This window comes from Podarcis bocagei (assembly GCF_964188305.1).
Source record: "Podarcis bocagei genome assembly, chromosome: 4".
NCBI classification, from domain to species: domain Eukaryota; kingdom Metazoa; phylum Chordata; class Lepidosauria; order Squamata; family Lacertidae; genus Podarcis; species Podarcis bocagei.
In genome coordinates, this window is record NC_138128.1 from 43,483,269 (window position 1) to 43,505,282 (window position 22,014).

The 22,014-nt window shown below is 40.3% G+C and overlaps 1 protein-coding gene and 1 long non-coding RNA gene across 5 annotated transcripts; one reads left to right on the top strand and one right to left on the bottom strand.

The window, feature by feature from the left end:
• Positions 1-63: 63 nt before the first annotated feature.
• Positions 64-19,022, top strand: LOC308585452 (claudin-15-like). Of its 4 annotated transcripts, none has more exons than XM_081191133.1 (6): positions 64-2,006; positions 2,796-3,133; positions 15,853-16,017; positions 16,781-16,862; positions 17,428-17,529; positions 18,052-19,022. In XM_081191133.1, the coding sequence occupies exons 2-6, from the start codon at positions 2,914-2,916 to the stop codon at positions 18,143-18,145; spliced, it is 663 nt and encodes a 220-aa protein (XP_081047259.1). In that variant the 5' UTR covers positions 64-2,006; positions 2,796-2,913; the 3' UTR covers positions 18,146-19,022. The 4 variants fall into 4 exon arrangements, with proteins under 4 accessions (XP_081047259.1, XP_081047261.1, XP_081047260.1 ...); XM_081191135.1 differs by having other exon boundaries at positions 2,799-3,133; XM_081191134.1 differs by having other exon boundaries at positions 2,858-3,133.
• Positions 13,180-14,698, bottom strand: LOC308585463. The gene is made up of 2 exons (XR_014007416.1): positions 14,413-14,698; positions 13,180-14,377 (listed from the first exon to the last, which is right to left on the bottom strand). It is a non-coding gene; the product is annotated as an uncharacterized lncRNA (long non-coding RNA).
• Positions 19,023-22,014: the final 2,992 nt, after the last annotated feature.

Here is a 22,014-nt window from a genome sequence, read left to right on the forward strand (position 1 = left end):
GGCGGCGCGGCCTACAGTGTCGTTCAGTTGGGGCGGTCTTTCTTCCGGCAAAAAATTATTACGGCGTCCTATTGAGAGAGCTTAAAAACATATGGCGGGGGGGGGGGACCCTTTCGGGTTTTCTGTCGCCATTTTGAAGCAATTGGTGTTGGCCGGATTCAGTCCCCATTTTATCAAAGGCGCTGAGGCTGGACTGGGCACCGCGGCTGTGCCTCTTCCTTGCCAGAGGGCCTTTTCTTCCTCGAGGCAGTAGCTTCCACTCATATGTTCTCATAGGAAAAGGAAAGCGCAGACATGGATTGTGTGGGCAGCAGCGGTAAATGGCAGAAGTAGGAAAAGATGCTGACGGAAATCAATGATCGCAGTTACCCTGCTGATCTTCAGTCGGGGATGTTTACCATTTTTTTCCTTTCCTTTGCAGGGCCTGTGTCAAGTAGCTTTAACTGGCGAAAATGGAACACGAGTTTTTCCATTTTCCAATCTTTTCCAAAATTTTAAAACCGCTATTCAGTTACCTAAAACCTTACAACAAAAGCATATTTAAAAGTCAAAGTCAGGAATTGGCTAAGTATTATGGAAAAACTGCACCCTAAATTGCCTACATAAGCTTGATAAAATAAAAAGCTTTCAACAGGCGTTTAAAGGTTGAGACAGAAAGTGCCTGCTGAATGTCTCTTGGCAGAGTATTTCACATCTCCATTCTGCTAGATTTGTGCTTTTGTATAATGGTTAAAAGCACAGGAGCCTTGGCATAAAAAAAAGTTGGGAGTACAATCTGATCTTTAGCAGGTAGTTTAGTAGCATTTCTGTGGCAACAGTAACCTCTTTTTTGATACCCATCATTGAGAATAAAAATAAACATAGTATTGTTACAGGAAGGGAGAGAACGAACCTTGGCTTTAGGGAAGTGTCAGAAGGACTAATGCTTCCAAGTGAATGACTTGGAACCGAAAAGTATTGCACTTGTAGCATCCTACCAATATTTAAACACTTAAGTGAGTCCATGCCTCAGGACGTCTGCAATGGACCCAGAATCACTGAACAAATAAAGGCACATCTTCCATCATTCATTCCTACTTTACATTCCCCATAATCTTAGCAAAAATGGAGCTGGAACAATATGTTTGTCAAGCTAATGCCTAATTTGGCCTTCAGTTTTAGCTACTCTCAAAATGGAGCTAACACACTGGCCTGTTTTACAAACTTGTTGAGTCGGATTAGAGTATATAAAGTGTTCAGAATCCTCTAAAAGTTGTGTTATGGTTGTTGCTATATGGAGGATTATTTTGAAAATACTTGAAGTTTGGATGTTGTTTTTGCAGATTGGAATAATCTCATTTTTCACAGCATCATTTCCCTGAGATAAAATCATGAGTTTATTTTGGAAAACATTAGAACAGGGACAGCCAACATGGCACAATCCAAATATCTGAGACTACCTCTCCCATCAGCCCCAGTCAGCATAGCCAATAGATAGAGAATATGGGAGTTGTAGTCCTCAATGTTTAGTGAACACCACATGGCTTCTCTCTTTAAACGTAAGGAACGTTGGAAGTTAATATGGGGTCAGACACTAGAGGAATACTAATAGGTGATTTTATTCAGGTTCTGTAAGAACCCTTTAGCTACAGGGAAGCTAGCCGGGGGGTTTCGCCCCGGGTGAAGCCTCCAGATGGACATCAGTGAGGTTTCCAGCCTGTGTGTGTGTGTATGCAAATACACATGGGGCAAACTGGGTCTTTGACATGGGTGAAATAAAACCTCGATTCGCCCCTGCTGGAACAGGATCCATTTTGAATAACATAGTTCATTGGATCAGCTATACGTCTTGCGCAATGGTGAAGTCAGTGAACTGGCTGGAGGCATTGATTTTTAGAACAGGGGGGAAAGGTCCTAAAGTGTTACAAAACGTTCACTCTCAGTTTGGCAAAACTGGCCCTCACAAGGTGCTGTCGTGTCTCTGGAAAAACTTCAAAGGGGAAAATCCAGAACACAGATACCTAAAAGTAAGTATATATATATTATACAGGACATTGAATCTACATTATACACTTCAGTAAATCCAGTAAAATTATTTAAATGTGTTAATTCAGCTAATTGGCTTTAAAATAAATTTGGAAGTTGCAAATTAATTGTTCATTAATGGTTTGCTGATAATTCTTTATGAAGCAAACAACATATAGCCACATTACTTCCCCAATCCTCACTTCTTCCTTCCTGCTCAAACATAACCCACCTCTATTTTTTCAAAGAAACAAATATTGAAATGGAAATTATTATTATTATAGATAACAGTGAATTCCTATGCCAGAAATATTGTCCTATTTACCATGTTTCCCAATAGTTCTGATTCTAACTACTATTCTGCATGCGATGCTATGTGCACCTCAAATGTATTTGAAGCTCCCATCTTTTCTTCAAATTACTTTTGAAGTAATTTTTTAATGAAATGATTTTGAAATGTTGTCTTATTTTATTGTTGTTAGCCGCCCTGAGCCCAGCTTCGGCTGCGGAGGGTGGGATATAAATAAAAATTTATTTATTTATTTATTTTGTTATTATTATTATTATTATTATTATTATTATTATTATTATGCATTTTATTCTTATATCAGAAATACTGCTCTATATGCTATATCTCAAAATATTGACTGCTGTTCTGCAAACAGTACTGTAAATCTACTATAAATGCATTAAAAATGAATCCATGCTGTATAATCGGATAATAACTTTTAACCTAGCATGCAAAGAATATTGTGTTAGAACAGAAGCTAACAGTTTTGTTTTCTTCTCAGCAGAAATATTCCTCATATAACGAGTGTGCTATTACATGGTCTCTTATCAACTTTTAAAATAGGATTTTGACATCACAATTTGAGAGTGAATCTTTGAAAATTCACTTGTCATTGAAGGATGGCGTCATCCGCTTTTCAAATCTCTGCACTGCTTCTGGCTTTTCTGGGTCTCATCCTTTTACTGGTTGCCAGTGTGTCCAACTACTGGAAATTTTCTAGTCCAGCTACAACGCTTATTACTGCAAGCTGGTTTTATGAAGGTCTCTGGAAGAACTGTGTAGCTACTTCTCTGGGCTCATTTCAGTGCAGGAAATTCTTTTCCTTGCTCAGTTTGGAAAGTAAGTTAACACTTTTCATACATAAAATGCTGGATTCTTAGTCTGAATTTGTGCGCTACTTATGCGAACATCTGACATTGTGTGTTTATAGATACATAGGAAAGAACTTTAATGCAAGCCTTCATATATATTCTGTGATCAAATGTTGTGTCAACAATAATCTAAATCTGTCACTGAAAACACTTGTATTTTTAGAAGTACTGGATTTGATATACTGCATACAAATAGTACAGTTTACATGCATTTGTCCCACTCCAGGAGTGTTAATGCAAAGGAAGGAGCTCTGATGTACATAGTCAGTGGCTGCTCCCTTTCAAAATTTAAAAATGCACATTTACAAAGTATATGTCCCAGGTAATCACTGCCACTATTTGATCTCTGTTTTTGCCTGTTGGGCAACATTTTGTTAACATATTGAGTGTGAGATAACTAGAGCAGTCATTATCCAGATTCAGCTCCCTCCCTAATGTCTCTAGAACAGAGGTTGCCAAACTACGGTCTGTGAGCCACCAGTAGTCCACAAGCTTCTTTCATGTCGTCCATGGTATGTGTATGAAGATCTGCGGCTAAAGATGGGCGGTAGCGCATCCATCGTATTAAATATTCATAATTGATTTTTTTCTAGAATTCAATTTGTAATACAAAAAGATATAAGGAATAAAAAATGAAAGAGGTAATAACATACAATTAAAAAACATACAACATCTAACACATCACACTGTAATTGTTGCAGCAGGCAGGTCTGTGAAGATGTTTAGCAATTTTCAAGTGGTCCATGGTGGGAAACATTTGGGAAGCTCTGTTCTAGAAGTTAAATCTCAGACATGAGTGAAGATGTATGGTACCTTTTGTCTAGTGTTGCACAAGCATGTAAATCAGGGTGGGGAACAGAGTTTGGCTGGTGGGCTGTTTCCTGAGCCCTTACTCCACAGGCCATTTTGACAGGTGGGTGGCTCTCCAGACGTTATTTGACTCCCATCATAACCTACCATTTGGCCATGCTGGCTGGTGCTTGTGGGAGTTGAAGTCCAATTACATCTGGAGGGCCACAGATTAGCCACCCTTGCATTATGCAGTGCTTACATGTTACTGTCACTTCTCCTGTATTAAACTTCATTGAGAGATATTTAATTGCTGTTTAATTCTACAAAATCTGATAAATGTGTAGCACGTTGGTAGTTGATTTTTCTGGATGTGGTATAAATAGCTGAGTGTTTACACAAGAAAGCTACCATTATTGTAGTTGCTGATAGTTTATCTAGACACATTCATTTTCACTATTTTCCCATGGAACTTGACACCATATACTTAAATATCATCTTAACTCTCAGTTTATCCAGGGATCATTAAAAATAAATAAATTAACCATTTGAGTAGGTCATTATTTGTATCTTAAGTACTTTCTAATTATGCCTTAATCTTTGAGACTTTGTCTCCTGCTCTGATCCTTGTGCTGTGTTAAATAAACATAAAAATCATGTGGTGTCAGGCTTTTATTTTGCCCTGACGAAGATGCATTAACAAGGAATCAATTTCCTTATCAGTAAATCATTAAGGCTTGCAAATTAAACATTCTGGAAACAAGTATTGGAGACAATGCTCACTCAGATCTTGTTTTTCTACATAGTCCAAACACAATTTAGACTTAGTAGCTATTAAATGTTTCTGGAAAGTGCTTCTTTATGGGCCACTTTTATTCTAAAAAGAAAATCTCAATGCATATTGATTCTGCATTATCCCCTATTGTGCTCATTTGAAAACGGAAAACGGGGGTATATCTACACCTGCCCAGTGATGTGGGTGGGCATGTAACAAGATAGCAGTTACCATTTCCACCTTCATCTGGGGCATAGGCAAGGGTGTGTGTGTGTGGATACAGCCCCATTTGATTCCTACATTGCAGGGTTTGGACTAGTTGATCCTCGGGATCCATTCCAACTGTACAGTTCTATGATAACCTAAACAAGGGAAGGGTTTTCAAATGTGCACCAGGTAACTACACCCATGCTTGTGAACAGTGGGATCAAAAATAAATCTAGATTAAAAGCTTATTGAGGGTGAGCATGCACAATTCTGTATTGAGAAAAACTATTTATTTGCACTACAGATTGGTAAGTAACCTTAGATTACTGTGCTAGTAAGCCAGTCCTTACAACTTGACCAAACTGCGGGAGGCAGTGGAAGACATGAGTGCCTGGTGTCCTCTGGTCCATGGGGTAACAAAGAGTCAGACACAACTAAATGACTAAACAACAACAAAGCCATTCCTATAGCACATTGTGGGCAACCTTTTCTGTTGAGGAACATGCTTGTTCACGGGTGAACTTTTGGGGTCTCTGTACTGGTAGTGGTGGAGCTAGACCTGATGATGGAAAGAATCGGAGACAGAGTGTTCTGAATTCACCAGTTCCTGGTGGTGCTTTAGATGGAGTTGCAGTCTTGCTAAAAGAAGCTGGCTTATAGTTTGTGGTAGGGAGGGAGGTCTAGCATTGCTTCTTGAGACTCAGCTGGCCTTGGTGACTTAGACCAGCTTTGATCAGCTTAAGCTAACCTAACCAGCTATGACCCATTTGGGGAGAGATCACCTTACTACAGTTGTAAATGATTTGATAACCTCCCTGTTGGATTATTTCATTGCATTATATGTGGCACTCCCTTTGAAAATGGTCTGGAAACGTCATTTGTTCCAAAATAAGGTGGCTGGAGGTATTGATGGGGAGTGGTAAATATCATCACATCACACCAGTGTGCTGACATACACCTGTGAACTGACTCTCAGTCTGCTTCCAGGTTCATTTCAAAGTGCTCCTTTGAATCTTTAGTGCCCTAAATGGCTTGTGGGCCAGACTACTTGAAGTATTGCCCTTTCCTACACATACTAGCTCAAAGTGCCTACATTATGGTGTTTAGGTACCGGGTAAAGACCCTTCTGTATTCCTATTCCCTCTATATGCTGGTTTGAGATGAATTTGGTTGATTTTAAAATTAGTTTTGTTGTGCAAAATTGGATTTATACTTAGTATTTTTAATGGCTTTGTAAACCACTCAGAGTAGAAAATCTTGGGGTCTGAAATTTCAGTAGCACCCTATCCAAGGAAAAAATCTCCCCCGCCTATCGTGTTCCATTATAAAGAATTGTTGCGGTGCCCCCTAAGCACCTTACCCAGTGCAAGTGAACTAGTCACGCTCCTCTAAATCAGCCTCTGCTGACATGGGTCTCATAAAGGGCAACCTAAGCAGTTTCTGTGCCAAAACTGAACCTAAGCCCCAATTGAAATGGATCTAGAAAATCAATGTCTTCCAAGAGTGCCTGGATCTGGTCCATGACCTCTCACTCAAGAACCTCTCCCCAAAAGGGGAGATTGGCAACTGGCCAGTAATTGTTTAGATTTTCCAGATCCAGGGAGAGTTTCTTAAGGAGTGCTCTTACCACTGCCTTCTTCAAGCAAGCAGGGACCACCCTCTCTTATAAGGAGGCATTGATAACCTTCCTGGTCCAACCAACTGTCTAGTTTTTATCAGCCAAGAAGGCCAAGGATCTAGAATGCAAGCAGTCACTGTGACTGATCCAAGGACTGGGCCCGCATCCTTGAGCCTTACCAACTGAAACTCATCCAACAGGACTAGGCAGTGCTCTGGACACCCTTTGAGAGCCATCTGTTGAAACAGCAGAGTCAAGGTCCCAGTGAATGCAAGCTATTTTAGCTATAAAATGCTTTGCAAACAAGTCACAGCAAGCTGCTATCAGTTCTGCTACCTCTTTTGGGCTAGACTGTAAAAGCACCCACAGTACTGAACGGCATAATGAGGATTGCAACGGAGGCTACCAAGTATACCTTCTTTGCTGTCTTCACTGCCACTAAGTAGGCTTGATGATGAACCCTCAGCAGTGTTTGATGGCATTTGACGTGAGTTTCTCTCCACTCATGTTCAAACTGTCTCTTAGCTTGTTTCATTGCCAAGTGGGCTCCATGAAGCAGGAGAAGGCACTCTGAGGCAATTGTTTCAGTTACCTGAAGCATTAGATAGCTATGCAAATGTGAAAAAATACCCATGCCGTAAATTTTATCAGAAAAACTGATCAATAGCATTTGTCCTTTTGCAAATCCAATGCAATTAGCACTTTTTTCTTAAACCACGCCTCCAATTATTAAAAGCAATGTGCTACAAATCTTATCATTTAGTTGACGGAACAAAGATCAAAGGTAGCTTCATTTTGGAGGAAACTAGCTAAGACAGCAAGTGGCCTTTAATGGGGAGATACTTCTTATATTCCATCTTAATACAAAATAGATAATATATCTGTTAGAAGTTTCAACTATGTCTGCTGTTTTGGAACTCACTGGTTTTGTACTCACCTTGGGTGGCTGGGTAGTGATTGGAGCAACTTTAAAAAACAGTTACTGGAAAGTCTCCACCGTACATGGGAGTGTGATTACAAGCTCAAGCCTGTATGAAAACCTGTGGCACAGCTGTGCGGAAGATAGTATTGGAATCTCCAACTGCAGAGCGTTTGATACACTTTTGGCACTTCCTGGTATGTCTTTATTTGATGTACATGTCCACGTCTTTATCAGTTGAAATAATTCATTGGGTGGGTGCGTGGAAAGTATAAATAGTGAATTTTGACTGAAAATAACATCAATGAGGCATTTCCCTCAAAGAGCTTGTCAGATTATAACAGACTGCTTGTTTGAGCTCCAAAAGTGAAGGATTTTTGAAGTTTCTTAGCATGTCGATATGTGGAGGACAAGATTCTCTCTCCACCTGCTCTGAAAGGTGATGAATCAGAACACATTGAAAGTAAAGTGTGTGTCAGTGCATTCCCTTACTGAAGGTAACACATAGTCTTCACAGAGCTTTAAACAAAATAACATTTTTTGGCTGTTATTAAAAACAGCTAAAGGTTTGTGATGGCCGGTTATTTATCTATAGAGAAGGTATTATTGGCATTGGCAATGGGGCAATGTATTGTAGAGAAGCAACTGAGCTTTAAATAAGCTATTAAAAAAATATCTGTACACAGTGGTGTGCCTGTTATTTAGGGGGATTTGTTCGTTACCACTGATGTGTTGGGTTATGATCAGGCTTTGTTAAAATTTATTTTGTAACATTACATTTGAAAATTTGCATTTTGCTTTGCATACACTCAACAAAATCTGCATTGACCTGAAAATATATAGGCTTGCTTTTCTGCATTTTCAAATAATGTACTTCTGGCTTCCATGAGTATTCTGCAGAGGCAATGCTACAAGGATTAATTCCCTTTGGATAAGAGAGGACTGGAGATTTACAATGTATAAGCAAAGCATATTAGAAACAAATACTATATTTTTCCATGTGTAAGAGTAGGGTTTTTTTACCAAAAAATTAGGTTTAAAATTGGGGCTCATCTTATACACAGGTAGTGCTGAGGGGTGTTTTCTTAATCTGGAGTCTTCAAAAATAGGGGGTGTCTTATACATGGGGGGGGGTCTTATACACAGAAAAATATGGTAGCTTCTAACAGGAAGTAGAACAACTGCTGAGCCTGCATCAGATTCCCCAAATGAACAGCATGGATCTTCACAGCCTTCTGGGCTACTTCTAGTTCAGCTACCTCTGGCTAAAATCTCTCACTTTCTATAGCCCCTTAGAGACAGTATAACCTCATAAACATAAACATGTATGTGATGTGGTTGAGAGTGGAACTTGTAACCAATTTCCCACCTGCACACATTTGTTCTGTGTACCGTCTGAAAGTGCCCTTCTTTGCAAATGCTTACTTGCTCCAGTCTATTTCTCTGTTCTTCCCACTAGCTGAAGGGTGGGAGAGACATTCCAGGGCAATAGTATCCCCAGTCATCAAGGAACACCACTGTCCTTTTGTTAGGTCCAAGCCATATTTTGATTTGTCAGGCAAAACCATAGTGATGGGGACCCAGTCACAGTAATAAAGACAGTCAAACTCATAACAGTGTTTTATAGATTGTTTGAGCAGACCATGCCAGAGTTTTGACTGCCCTCATTTTACAGTTTCTGACCTTCTTGTCCAGTGTTTCTCAACCTGTGGGCCACGACTTGCAAGTAGGTCACAAATCCTGTGCAAACGATATACAGGCTGTATCAGTAAATCCAAAATAATTGATAGCTTGAAATCTTTCCCTGGTATAATGAATATATCTTATAACTCTCTTATTTTGGTGCCGTGTTGCTGTATTCCAGCTGAATGTCAGAAAGGCTTGAGTGTTAACATTTTAACACTCGGGAATCGCTTTTTGGCAACTGCCAGTAGATCTGGTCACAGCTGGCTACATGGTGCTCATACAGGAAGTTGTCTGAAAGACTACGGTACTTCACTCCTGATGGGCAGGCACCAACAGCACCTTGTGGCAAGCTGTCCATTGCCAGATCTGTCACAGATGAGCTAATTATTAAAAGTGATTTGAGGTTTGCTGCGTCAAAGTAAGAAACAATATATTTACTCTATGTTTCAATAGTGATCTGAGACTACAGTACGTGAGGCAACCATCAAACCTTGCATTGACCTACTTGGTTGGTGAAATGCGAGCTCAGCCATCTCACTGATACTTGCCAAAATAGACTTTATTGTAAATAAAACGATTAAAAATATTTATAGTTCATTATATCTAACACTGCTTGTGTAACCTTTGTTTTTAGGATTATTTTTTTATAGCTCATGAAGCATTATCCTGCAGCCAGATGGTCTGGGTTCTTATATTCTCATAAACAAAACCGAATAACTTTGTAGGTGCTATAAATATTTCAACAAATCCACATTAATAGGGGTGTTAAGCAACTCTTGGTTTGGATGTCTCAAGTAATGCATATAAAATAGACAAACGCATGAAACCAAAGACTGGAAAAGATGTCAGGGCCGAAATTCATGTGACACTAAAAGGATGGGTTGGCATATCTGAGCCAGTGTTACCTTCTGGAGAAGGGATAAATCTTTATTCCTTTGCTTTATTGCTGATTTCGTACAAGTTCCTATCCATTTGCCCAGTTTGTGGTTGAGATGACATGACCTTAGTGAGAAATGACTAACTAGTTGGTTATACAGTATTATATGTTTGCTGAATTGTGACTTAACTTTTGGAAGAAGATTCCATTGTCTGTACATACACCATTCTTTCCTATAGGAGGTGATAATTAAACTTTGCTGGTAAAACAGGATTTTTTTTTTTATCTTTATATATTAAGAGGTCAGGATATTTATTCATGCCTTTCAGGGTTCAGATAAGATAAGAAGTTCCAGGGTTAAAACAGGTCATAATTTCAATTTATGCCAACTTCACTGATGCTATGATCTACAGCAATGTTTGGGAAATGCTTTGGGGTGCTGGAACGATCCAGGGATGTGGTAGTAGCCCTGGGTCAATTGAGGAGCATGAGATAAAAATAAGGGGGCGGTGGAAGCATAAAGAAGAGAAGAAAATTTTGAAAAACCGTTCATACGTGTTTCACCTGCTGTGTAATGGCGCTTACCGCCAGATTGGGTGGCGTTGTGGGATAGTGACAATGCCTCCCCTGGATCCGGTGGTTGTGCTGGAGGCGAAGAGTTTTACTCGGCTTGGGTGAACCCTTTTTGGCTTCACCCAGGCCCAGGAAGTGGATTACAGCTTGCCTGCCCATTTGGCCAATGGAAGGTGGGCTGTGGGATGCCGTTGGAGCGTAGTGGACTGTTACTTCAAATGCAAAATTGTCACTGCACCTTTCTGTTTATTTGCTTAAAGAAAGTAGTTTCCCAGGGGGTGCTGAGTAATTATCATTTTTTAAAGGGGGTGGTAGGCCAAATAGGTTTGGGAACCTCTGATCTACAGCAATAAATCATAGGAAAAGTTTAGACTGGCACACATTTCTATGGATGCTCTTCAGGGTTTCAGGCTGAGTTCTCTCCCAACCCTACCTGGAGATGCCAGAAATTGGATGTTACCATCTCTGTGAAAAGTAGGTGCTTTGTCGCTGACCTGTGGACCTTCTTTGTGTATCTACTTATATATTTTTAGAAACTTATAGTGTTTGCACTTCATTAAGGAATGGAGAACTACCTAGCTTTGGAGATTACATAGTTGACTCTTTACACGCAAGTAGCTGCTGACACATTTGCTGCCTTGCTTATTATATTACTCAGCTATCTGATAAGAGGGGCAATCAAATCTCTGTACTGAACATAGTAGCAGCCTGTTCTTACTGATATATATAGTTGTGATAGTATGGGAGACAATTTCCTTTGCACCAACATAGCAACAGGTCATGTGGCATCCTACGTTACATAAGGAGTTGGGCAAGCATGCCCACCCAGAGCTAACCCAACCACGCAAACATGTCAACTAGTGTTTTCAGCAGTGTGACCCAGGATGTAGCATGTTGGATTCCTCCCCCTCCTGCCATGTGTGGGGTCACTAAACATATTGAGTCATTTGGCACATTTGGATTGTTGAGAAAGGGCTGTTGGTGCCACTCACAAAATGGTTGCTGTGGGGAGTGGCGTAAGATAAAATGACTATTATGTCTCAGAGTGAAAAGAGGCAGGGCTACAAAATGATGTTGGCATTTCCCCTGCATTAATGGAAAGACAGGCACCTATATCAGCCATTGCCATGCTTGCTCTCAGAGAGAAGCTCTTTGCATCTCTTCTCTCTTCAGAACAGAAAGGAGAGAGGATATCTGATCCAGGCATCCAATGAAATGTGAACATGTTTATGGGGATGTGTTCAGCGTAGGGGAGGGTGAGCCAATGCAAACAGGAACTGAGCAGGAAAAGCAAACAGTTCCTTGTGCATTGTGGATTTTTAAGGGAATATTTACTGAGCCCTTTCATGCATACCATAGAGCAGGGGTAGTCAACCTTTTTATACTTACTGCCCACTAATGCATCTTTCTTGATGTTAAAATTTCCTTACCGCCCACCAGTGCTCGATGGAAGGAGGATTCAGCTTGTGCCATAGAACCCCCTACCACCCACCTAGAATCCTGAAACACCCACTAGTGGGCAGTAGGGACCAGGTTGACAACCCCTGCCATAGAGGGTACTGGTGGGCACACTGGTCCCTATGGTAGCCCCCTGCAGGTCTAACTGAATTTGGGCATCTAAATAGCTACTTCCTTGATGCTTGTGGGAAATAAGTATGATGTCCAGGCAACCAGCCATCGAAACTGTGAAGTTTTGTTTGGCTGTATCCAGTGGTGGCTTTGCACTGTGCATGCTCAGGGTGCCTGTTTTTTACCAATCCCTGCTCCCCACTGCAGTCCCCCCTGGGACCATATGGATTATGGCACAGAAGCTGCAGTGAGAAAGTGGGCTGGTTTGGTTGCTCAGCAAAATAATGTGCCTCAAGTCATGGGATGCAAGCCATTAGCGAGGGGCTTTGTATCTTTGTATCTTTAAGTAAAGGTTAAAAAGATAAAGGATCCCTGGACTGTTAAGTCCAGTTGAATTTGACTATGGGGTGCGATGCTTATTTCCGCTTTCAAGCCAAGGGAGCCAGCATTTTTCCACAGGCAGCTTTCCAGGTCATGTGGCCAGCATGACTAAACCGCTTCTGGTACACCATGACAGAAGCCATAGCGCACAGAAACACCATTTACCTTCCCGTCGCAGCAATACCTATTTATCTACTCACACTGGTATGCTTTCGAACTGCTAGGTTGGCAAGAGCTGGGACAAAGCAACAGGAGGTCACCCTGTCACGTGTATTCGAACTGCTGACTTTCCAATCAGCAAGCCCAAGAGGCTCAGCAATTTAGACTACAGAACCACCTGTGCCCCTTTACCTTACCTTTTATACAAAGTACTCACATAGATCCATGTATACACAGGGGCAGCCTAGTCATGCTTCTCGCGGCAATTATTATGCAATTAGTTGGAAGATTGAACTGAATGGTCCTTGACCTTGTTTCTTTCTGCTTCTACTCTCTGCGTCTGGGTTCTAACTTTTAGAAGAAAGTAGCTTTGCTTTGATGGTGTGCCATTAAATATATATTTTGCTCAAAACTTCCCTGCTTTCTAAAGGAGGTTCCAGGTTTCTTTCTTTTTTTAAAAAAAAATGCCTTTATTTTGCTGACCATTAGAGGGACAATACTCCTTCCTTCCTTCTTTGTGCTCTGACTGCACATAAGTGCTTTGTGAATTGAGTCTGGAGGGGAAGAGCTAGATTGAGACTTAAAAATAGCCTTTTAACTAAAAGGATTCCAAAACAAGCAAGTCCACAGTTTCTGTCCTTATTAAACCAGTGAAAGTATCTGCCAGAACTAGAAATGTATTCTTAAAAAGAAAATATCTGACCATCAAGCGTTATGCTTTGCTCCTGTTTCATAATAAACTTTGTGGTTGCAATTATACCTTGGACTGCCTCTGGATTTGCTGCCAAAAGCAAGGCAGGAGGTAAGGTGGCTGCTTAGGAATGACCGAAAAAGAGGTACTGCCTCACCAGAAAAATGGAGGTGAAAAGAGGACACTGTTAGAATCAAGTGGTATATAAATTCTGGTTTAATGTCTACAAATGTATACAAAGACCAGCAGTAGCGTTAGGGTGTGTATGTCTGAACCTCCATGCATGCCCACCTCCCACATATATCCCACGCACACTCCCAAAAAGTTTAAGATCTTTAAACATTTGTATGTTAAGACTATGTTTCCTGCCCTTGATTTTATGCTCACAAGAAATTAACAAATGAGGCATAAAGAAAGATTGGTTGGTTACTTGAAACAAAAGTGACAGAGTATATGGATGTTGTTTTCCAACAACAAAGTTAAATTTAAGCAGTCAGCATATCTCACAGAATGTATACAGTGGTGTCTCGCAAGACGAAATTAATTCGTTCCGCGAGTTTTGTCGTCTTGCAATTTTTTTCGTCTTGCGAAGCATGGTATCGGAAAAGTTTTGGAAAAGCTTCAAAAATCACCAAAGTCTTCAAAAACCTCAAAAAAGGCTACCACACCGCGTGCTATGAGTTGCTCCTCGAAGTCAAGTCGCAACTGTATTAACGGTGTTAAGAAAAAGGAAACAAACTTGCAAGACGTTTCCGTCTTGCGAAGCAAGCCCATAGGGGAAATCGTCTTGCGAAGCAGCTCAAAAAACAAAAAACCCTTTCGTCTTGCGAGTTTTCCGTCTTGCGAGGCATTCGTCTTGCGAGGTACCACTGTACCTTGATCTTGAGAGGGAAAAGGAACCCTAACTCAGAATCCTAGACATTGAGTATGACCATTTCCCACACTAAATTGAAGAGAAAAGACAACTTCTTATGTAAAATTCCTAACTTTGGCTGATTCATACCATACATAAATGGACTATTTATTCTGTTATTATTGCTGTTAAATTTATATCCCACTCTTCCTCGTAAATCATTCCAGGGTTTCAAACAACAAGTGACAAAACAATAAAAACATCCTTGAAACATATCTAAAGCAATTCTGCTACAGATGCAGAGGCCTCAACTTGCTGAAAGACTTGTTGAAAGAGGAAAGCCTTCAGTAGGCACCAAAAGATGATGCCTATCTAACATTCGAGCGGAGGGGATTCCACAGGATAGGGGCCACAACACTAAAGACCCAATTCCTACATTGTGGTCCCCAGGAAACCCTTACGTGCAGTGCCATGGCAGATTAGGTATATACTTTGTTGTTTGAAACCTGCAAACTACATAGATAAGTTTACATTATAGAACCACCAGACGCTCATTAAAGAGTATGATAATGCTAGATGATAGCGTAGAATTCAGTTGCATAATAGCTACAGAAAACATGTGGCTTACATTTATTTGTCACCTGCTCTTGTCACTTGATTCATTAATCATGTGCTGCAAGTGCTATTCATTGGTACAGTGGATTAATAAGTTACTTTATGAATCAATACATACCAGTGGATAGTATTCTAGGGAATTTCTCACTACATCATAAATATGCTTTTGTTTTTTATCCACCAGCCCCCAGCCTGTATGTTTTAATTGTTTTTACTAATAATTTTAGTGTTGTATTTGTTTAGTAACCTGCTTTGAGGTTTTTTACAATCAAGTGGTATATAAATTTGAATGAATGAATGGTTAGTAATTGGGGTGTCAGTGCTGCTGAGCTACACAGAGTCAAAATATAAATAGAAATGGCTTTGCAAACCCAATATGGGATGGAGAGAATAGCTTCAAACATTAAACTGGCAAAATGACCACCAGATGGTGGAGATGTTTGCATATAGAATAATTATGCTGGTTGTTGCTCATCTCTGTATGCTTGCATTCAGTCTTGACCATTTACTTCCAGATCTGTCCAGCATCAATCTTTGCTCCTTTCCTTTGTTATGTTGGTTGCTAAGCATGCAAACAGGTATGAGATGAGCATGAGGATTGGTGTAATGGCTTCTAATATCTCAAAGGCATAGAGGACTCCCTAAAGAAGGGAGGAACAGTGATATCCTCAATGTATTTCTTAAAAGGAAGGGGAATTTGGGCAACTCTCAGAGGAGAAGTCAGACCAAAAGACAGATTCACATACATGTGGGTAATGTAAGATGTTTCTGACAGTCTAAGGGCTTGAGAGGGTGGAATCATAGTTTGGGCTGGTTAATCTCACATCTGCCTCTATGGGCTTCCTGATACTGCTTTCTATTAAACCACATATACAGTATATATAGAACATTTGGATCAGTGGGCATGTATTGCTGTTTGACATGTCCTTTGCCGAAACTGATACCTTTCTTGACAAAATTTTCTTTCCTCTGCAGCTTATATTCAAGCATGTCGGGCCCTCATGATCACTTCGCTCATCTTGGGTATGTGTGGGACTCTGCTGACATTGCTTGGTTTGAAGTGCACTCAGCTTGGATCCAATAGTGAAAATGCAAAATCAAAAATTGCTATGCTGGGAGGAATGGTCTTCATTTTAGCAGGTGAGATATCAGTAGACCGTGCACCAAAAAAAATAAAGCTAATTGAATAATACAGTGTCTCTCAAAGGATGTTGTGCACCATGCTGGTGTGGCAGGAGGATTCAAGGGCAATCAAAGAAACATTTAAACATTTCAATATAGTATAGTATCAAAATAATGTTTTTTTTTATTTGAAGAATATGAATTGATGTTTTTTCAAAGTGAGAGATCTTGAGGACAACCCTACTAGTGAATTAGAATCACCGTTAGAACAGAGTGCTGGAGAAGATGTGTTTATAATTCTATTTTGGGAATGATTAATGTTCTTATGCAGCTGCATCATTTTATGCTTTCTGGATGCCCCGTGATCATATTATAAAGTAGTTGTGTTTTGTGTTATAAATCAAGCACTGCTAGTTGTTGTTTCTTTTTGTTTTCCAATGTATTTCTTTTTGATAAAAAAATCTATGTGGTGCATGCAAATTTTTATAAGTGGCCCAGAGAAATTTTTTTGAGAAGCAATGGAATAATAGGAAAGGGGAGGCACTCAATTGCCATCTTATTCAACACAATGTAATGATGCAGAAACACATCTATCCAGCAGCCCTGAGCAAATTAACCAACTCAGCTGAATTGAGTATTCAGCTGAAACTCATGAGGCTGAGTAGGATTTCATTAATCAGCTGATGACTTTATTATATTTACGTACATGTTATTTCTGTAAGGCAAGGCTGTGGAATTCGTTAGTTCGCTCCATTAAAATGGATCTGTATTGTTTCCCTAGGTCTCTCATCAATGGTTGCTATTTCTTGGTATGCAGAAAGGATCACAGCTCAGTTTTTTGATTCATTTTATGGTGGAACCAAGTAAGTTTACAGACTTGCATGTTGTTGTTTAAAAAAAACTCAGTTCAGTAACTGCAATATGTAAATGGCTTTAGGCATTGTTAAAACTCACATGAAACTAACATTTGGCTTTAATCTTTTTTGCATTGTACATTTCTTAACAAAAAATGATGAGATTCATAAGAATACTTTGACTGCATTTTTCAGTAACATTCTGCTGCTTCCTGTTGGCCTAGTTCCTGATTTCAGTCTGTTGGTCATGCTGAAATGTGACCAAAGGACAGAGGAATTAATGTCTCTGACGACCATAAAAGAAGATAGGTTGCGGGGGGGGGGGGTGTTTAAAGGATTACTGTAGGTGAAACCCTGCATTGACCCACCTCAGTGTTTGCAGATCATCTATTTGAGACAAAACCCATTTTCCTGCCTTCTGCAGAAATAACCTGGAGAGCAGCTGGTCATATCTCCTAGCTTTCTCCTCCTATATTTGATGTTTTTCCCAATAGCAGCCACTACATTAGAAAAATATGGCAAAATGTATCTGATTTGATTGTAATGATGCTTCTATGAAATCATTTTTTTCCAGATATGAGCTGGGATATGCACTGTACTTAGGCTGGGCTGGTTCCCTCCTTTCTATACTTGGTGGGGTCTTCCTGACATGTTCAGCATGCAAAGAAAAACACAGGTAGTTGACCAATTGCTATTACAAGAGTAAAAAGTATCAATGAGATTGTTAAAGATTTCACTGAGCAGTCTGTTTTGTCTGGTAACAAACCCCAAGTGTTTATATTGCTTTCTAAGCATTTTGAAAATATATAACATATGCAATGAAATGCCTGAAATAATACTGAAAATGATGGGACTTTCATCTGAGCAAACATGAATAGGATTGGATTGTAACCTCTAGTAAAGGTAAAGGGACCCCTGACCATTAGGTCCAGTCATGACCGACTCTGGGGTTCGCCGCTCATCTCGCTTTATTGGCCGAGGGAGCCGGCATACAGCTTCCGGGTCATGTGGCCAGCATGACTAAGCCGCTTCTGGCGAACCAGAGCAGCGCATGGAAACGGCGTTTACCTTCCCGCCGGAGTGGTACCTGTTTATCTACTTGCACTTTGACATGCCTGACTCAGTTAAATTTCTCAAAAATAGAGAGAATGAAAGAATGAGAGAGCAGCAGCACATTGACACCTCTTTTTAATTACAGAGACTACAAGTATGCTGTTACCTGGCAAGGCAAGGATGCACGTGTTTACATCAAACAGTCCGAGACAGTCACATCTGCCAAAGACTACGTTTAGATTTTAAAATGTTTCACATGTTCTAACTCATTACTGTATAACATCTAAGCCCTCCATTCCCATTTCCATATTCCACTTTCAACAGACATTTTACATATATGTAGAGTTTCCTTCTGGTAATAGTTTAAGCTACAGTGTCATTTGGGTGTATGAGGACTAGCCTAGTAAAGAAAAATAATATGTAACATGTTAGCATATTCCCAACCCCCCCAAAAAAACAAAAACAAAAACAAACAAAAAAACACCCAGGAGGTGTTTTTTATCTAGTTTTATCTAGTTTATCTACATTTATTTAGTTTGTCATAATGTTGTCTCATTGTACTAGGGAACACTGTAAACTTAGGATCATTTCAGGAATAAAACGTCTTATCTCTCTCTGAAGGATTCAGTATTTAACCATACAATATGCAAACACTATATGAGGCATGAACTGATTCTGACAAGTTATCATGGACCTTAATAATATTGATACCACAGTATTTGCATAGTGCTTTAGAGTGTCCAGAGTGCTTCACACACATATTATCTCTGTAACCATTACAACAGTTCTGCATGGTTGATCAGGATAATCCCCACACTGCAGATGGAGGAAGGGGCTGAGGAAGAGATAGGGAAATTTGCTGAAGGCCTCCTACCAAGGATGTGATGGATTGTGATGGAGGCAAGATTCGAAGGGGAAACATTCTCATTCACCTCACTTAGGCATTGCATCACAGAGCTCTCATTGGCCAGAGCTACTGTTAAAGAGACTTTTTGTGCAGAACCTTTGTTACATGTTTTGACCTGCTGCTTATGAATGTATGTTCTACCGAGTGCTAACATCTTTACTGTTTGTGTATATTCAATAAACCTAGAGTTTGTGCTTCTTTATAACAAAGTTTTGCTTCTCTTGTGTGTTATGTTACCCACCGTTAGACATCGGGGCCCACATTTCCATGAACTTAGGCAGAGATAGCCAGTGTGCTGCTTGCGTGACCACCCTACCAAACAATCTCGAGTAAGTAGGTCTCGAGTAAATATCCTCAATAAATGAGAGACATGTTTGCTCTTCTTCCTCAGTTTCTGTTTGCACAGGCTCAGTCTCCCCTACGCTGAACAAACACTCCTTAAATATGCCCACATTCCATTGTAGGCCAGGATTAGACACCCTCCCTTCTCTTCTGAACAGGAGAGATACAAAAAGCTGCTCTGTGAGTGTAGCAGAGGCTGATGTAGGGCCATCCACTTTTCCATGGATGGGGACCATTTTAGGGGCCTATATCGTCTGCTGCTCGTTTAGATGTGGCAGCTATTGTGTGTTATGCCTTACCACCACCACTGCCCATCCACCAGTCACTGGCACCCATTACAATTTCTTATAAAACCCAGTGTGCCCACTGACCCCAAAAGGTATGCAGTTCCTGGCTTAGGGTAGGGATAAACGACATGTTACACTTAAAAGAAGCCCTGGCCTTTTTTCAAAGAAGAAGAGTGGTAGGGGAGCTGTTTGTGTGTGTACTGAAGCAGATGGGAGTAGGATTGGGAGTTGAAAAACAGTCAGCAGGTGGGAAAGTTAAGAACTCACCCTTTCTCTTCTCAAAACAGAACCCTCCCTCTTATTAAGCTGCTTGGTTAGAGCATGGTGCTGATAACACCAAGGTTGCTGGTATGGGACAGCTTGTAGGGGATGGACTAGATGATCCTTAGGATCCCTTCCAACTCTACAATTCTATGATTAAGCTGCCTTGCATGTAAAAATTCAGCCATCACTAATAAACTAAGATTACTTCTTCCACACCCTAAATACTTTATTCGTATTGTATAATCAGTCATCAATCATAATCACTTTCAGAAAAATATGCCAATTCACTAGCAGAGTACTGTTAATCGAAAAAGAAAATACTGATATGATTTTAATGTAGACAAATAGCTACAGGCAATCATAAATGCAGGCATAAAATGCAGATAAGAGTAGATTGATATATTTTACATATTCGCAAAGACAGTTTTCATTTTGCCCAAGGCCATTATTTGTTGTTCTGTCCTTCCTTGTTATGAACTTTGGAGCCAGCTGTTATAATGTATGTTTCCCATGAGAGTAGAAACTTTTATTTAAATACAGGTGATTGTCAGTCATGCCAGTGGGCGCTCGCAACATGCTCAAAATACATATCTATTGGTGAAATAAAACAAATGAAGCAGTGTTGCATTAAAACACATTTTAAATAAATTTTTAGCCTTGAGTAACGCAATAGAGTGCCAACATTGTGCATCATTTTTCAAAGATGGATACCAACAACACCCAAGAATCACACACAAAAGCCCTCCAATCTAGAGGGGCACATAGCCACATTTTGACCTCAATTGTCAACATTTATTTTGTGGCTTCAGAGACTACTAAAGTTCCAAAGAATAATGTTTTGGGGGATGTCTGTGTGACTTCTGGGCAGTCCACAAAAACGGCTCCTCAGGAACTAGGCAGATGAGAAGCATGCTGATCAGTCACAGAGCGAGTCTGGACGACCTGACTTTTGAGCATGCATTCTGATTTGCTGTTAAACAGAGGCTAGACTATGCTCAGTCTTTATTGATCATTTGTTCTGATTTGTTTGCCAGGTGTTTGCCATGATTTGCTTATGAGGTGATTATATGTTTCACCATCAACCATTTGTTAATCACACACTTTTCAAAGGCTTTCTCCTTCATTTTCCAAAAAGCAAAAAATTCATTTTTAAAAAAGTGGGTATGTTGTGTAAGACAACTGATAGCTTTAATCCACTTTGATTGTGCAAACATAAGCTCCTGCGCACACTTGAATCTCTCCCACAAAATTCTTGTGGGATAACCACCCTCATATAACCATGCTTAACTCTAAGGGGTTAATACCGTAAAGTAAGCAGCCTTGCCAGGCTTAGGAGGTCGCTTCCCCTCAGCTTGAGAGGGACTAGGTCAGGGGTCTGCAACCTTTAAGACAAAAAGAGCCACTTGGACCCGTTTCCGAAGAAAAAAAAACTGGGAGCCGCAAAACTCGTCATTATAAAAATAACTTTTTTGTCACTTTTTTATTATTTCTTTGTTTGACCCCTCAGAATTACTCCTCCTCATAGAAATAAACGTTAAATTAACAAGTTACCTTTTTGTGTGTGTGTTCTTCACTCCCCTTCAAAACAGTGACCAGCGTACATGCCCCCTTTCAATGCAGTGACCAGCGTACATGCCCCTTACAATGTAGCGGGCGGGCGGGAAGGTGACGTTGGGATGGTGCATGACTAACGCACGCACCGCCCCCATGTGACGTCACAGCCAGTACAGCGCCAGCCATAGTGGGGAGTGTCGGGGCGCACAATGCGCCTCCTCCCCTCGCTAGTATCCACCCCAGAGCAGCGGCCAAGGGGGAAAAGAGCCACAGGTTGCGGGTTGCTGACCCCTGGACTAGGTAATCAAGCCTATTGTTCAACCAGTCTTCCTGAGAAGCTCAATGTGTGAGGAGGTCTAAGTTGGTTTCTGCAGCTCAGACCACATGGCCACTCTACTCTTGAGTTCCTATACCAATAATTTAGGAACTTTACCACTTTAACTAAGCCAAGTTTTATTGCCTGTGCAACTTTTTCTGAAGTGCAGGAACCTGACCATTGGATAGTTTGTAAGTAAATCATTTTTAACTTACCAAACATGCGGTATTTTTCTATGCTAAGGGAAGAGGGAAGTTCTGGAACTCAGAAATACATATTTTAAAGGCCTAAAGGCGTACATTTCCATGCTGTATATTTTGTGATTTTAAATCTCTGCTGGGGTTCTCTCACCAAAGAGTACTTGCCCCAAAACTGAATCTTGGCATCTGCAGAATTCTCATTTCTGTATACCTATATTTTTTCCTTGCCGCCAACAAT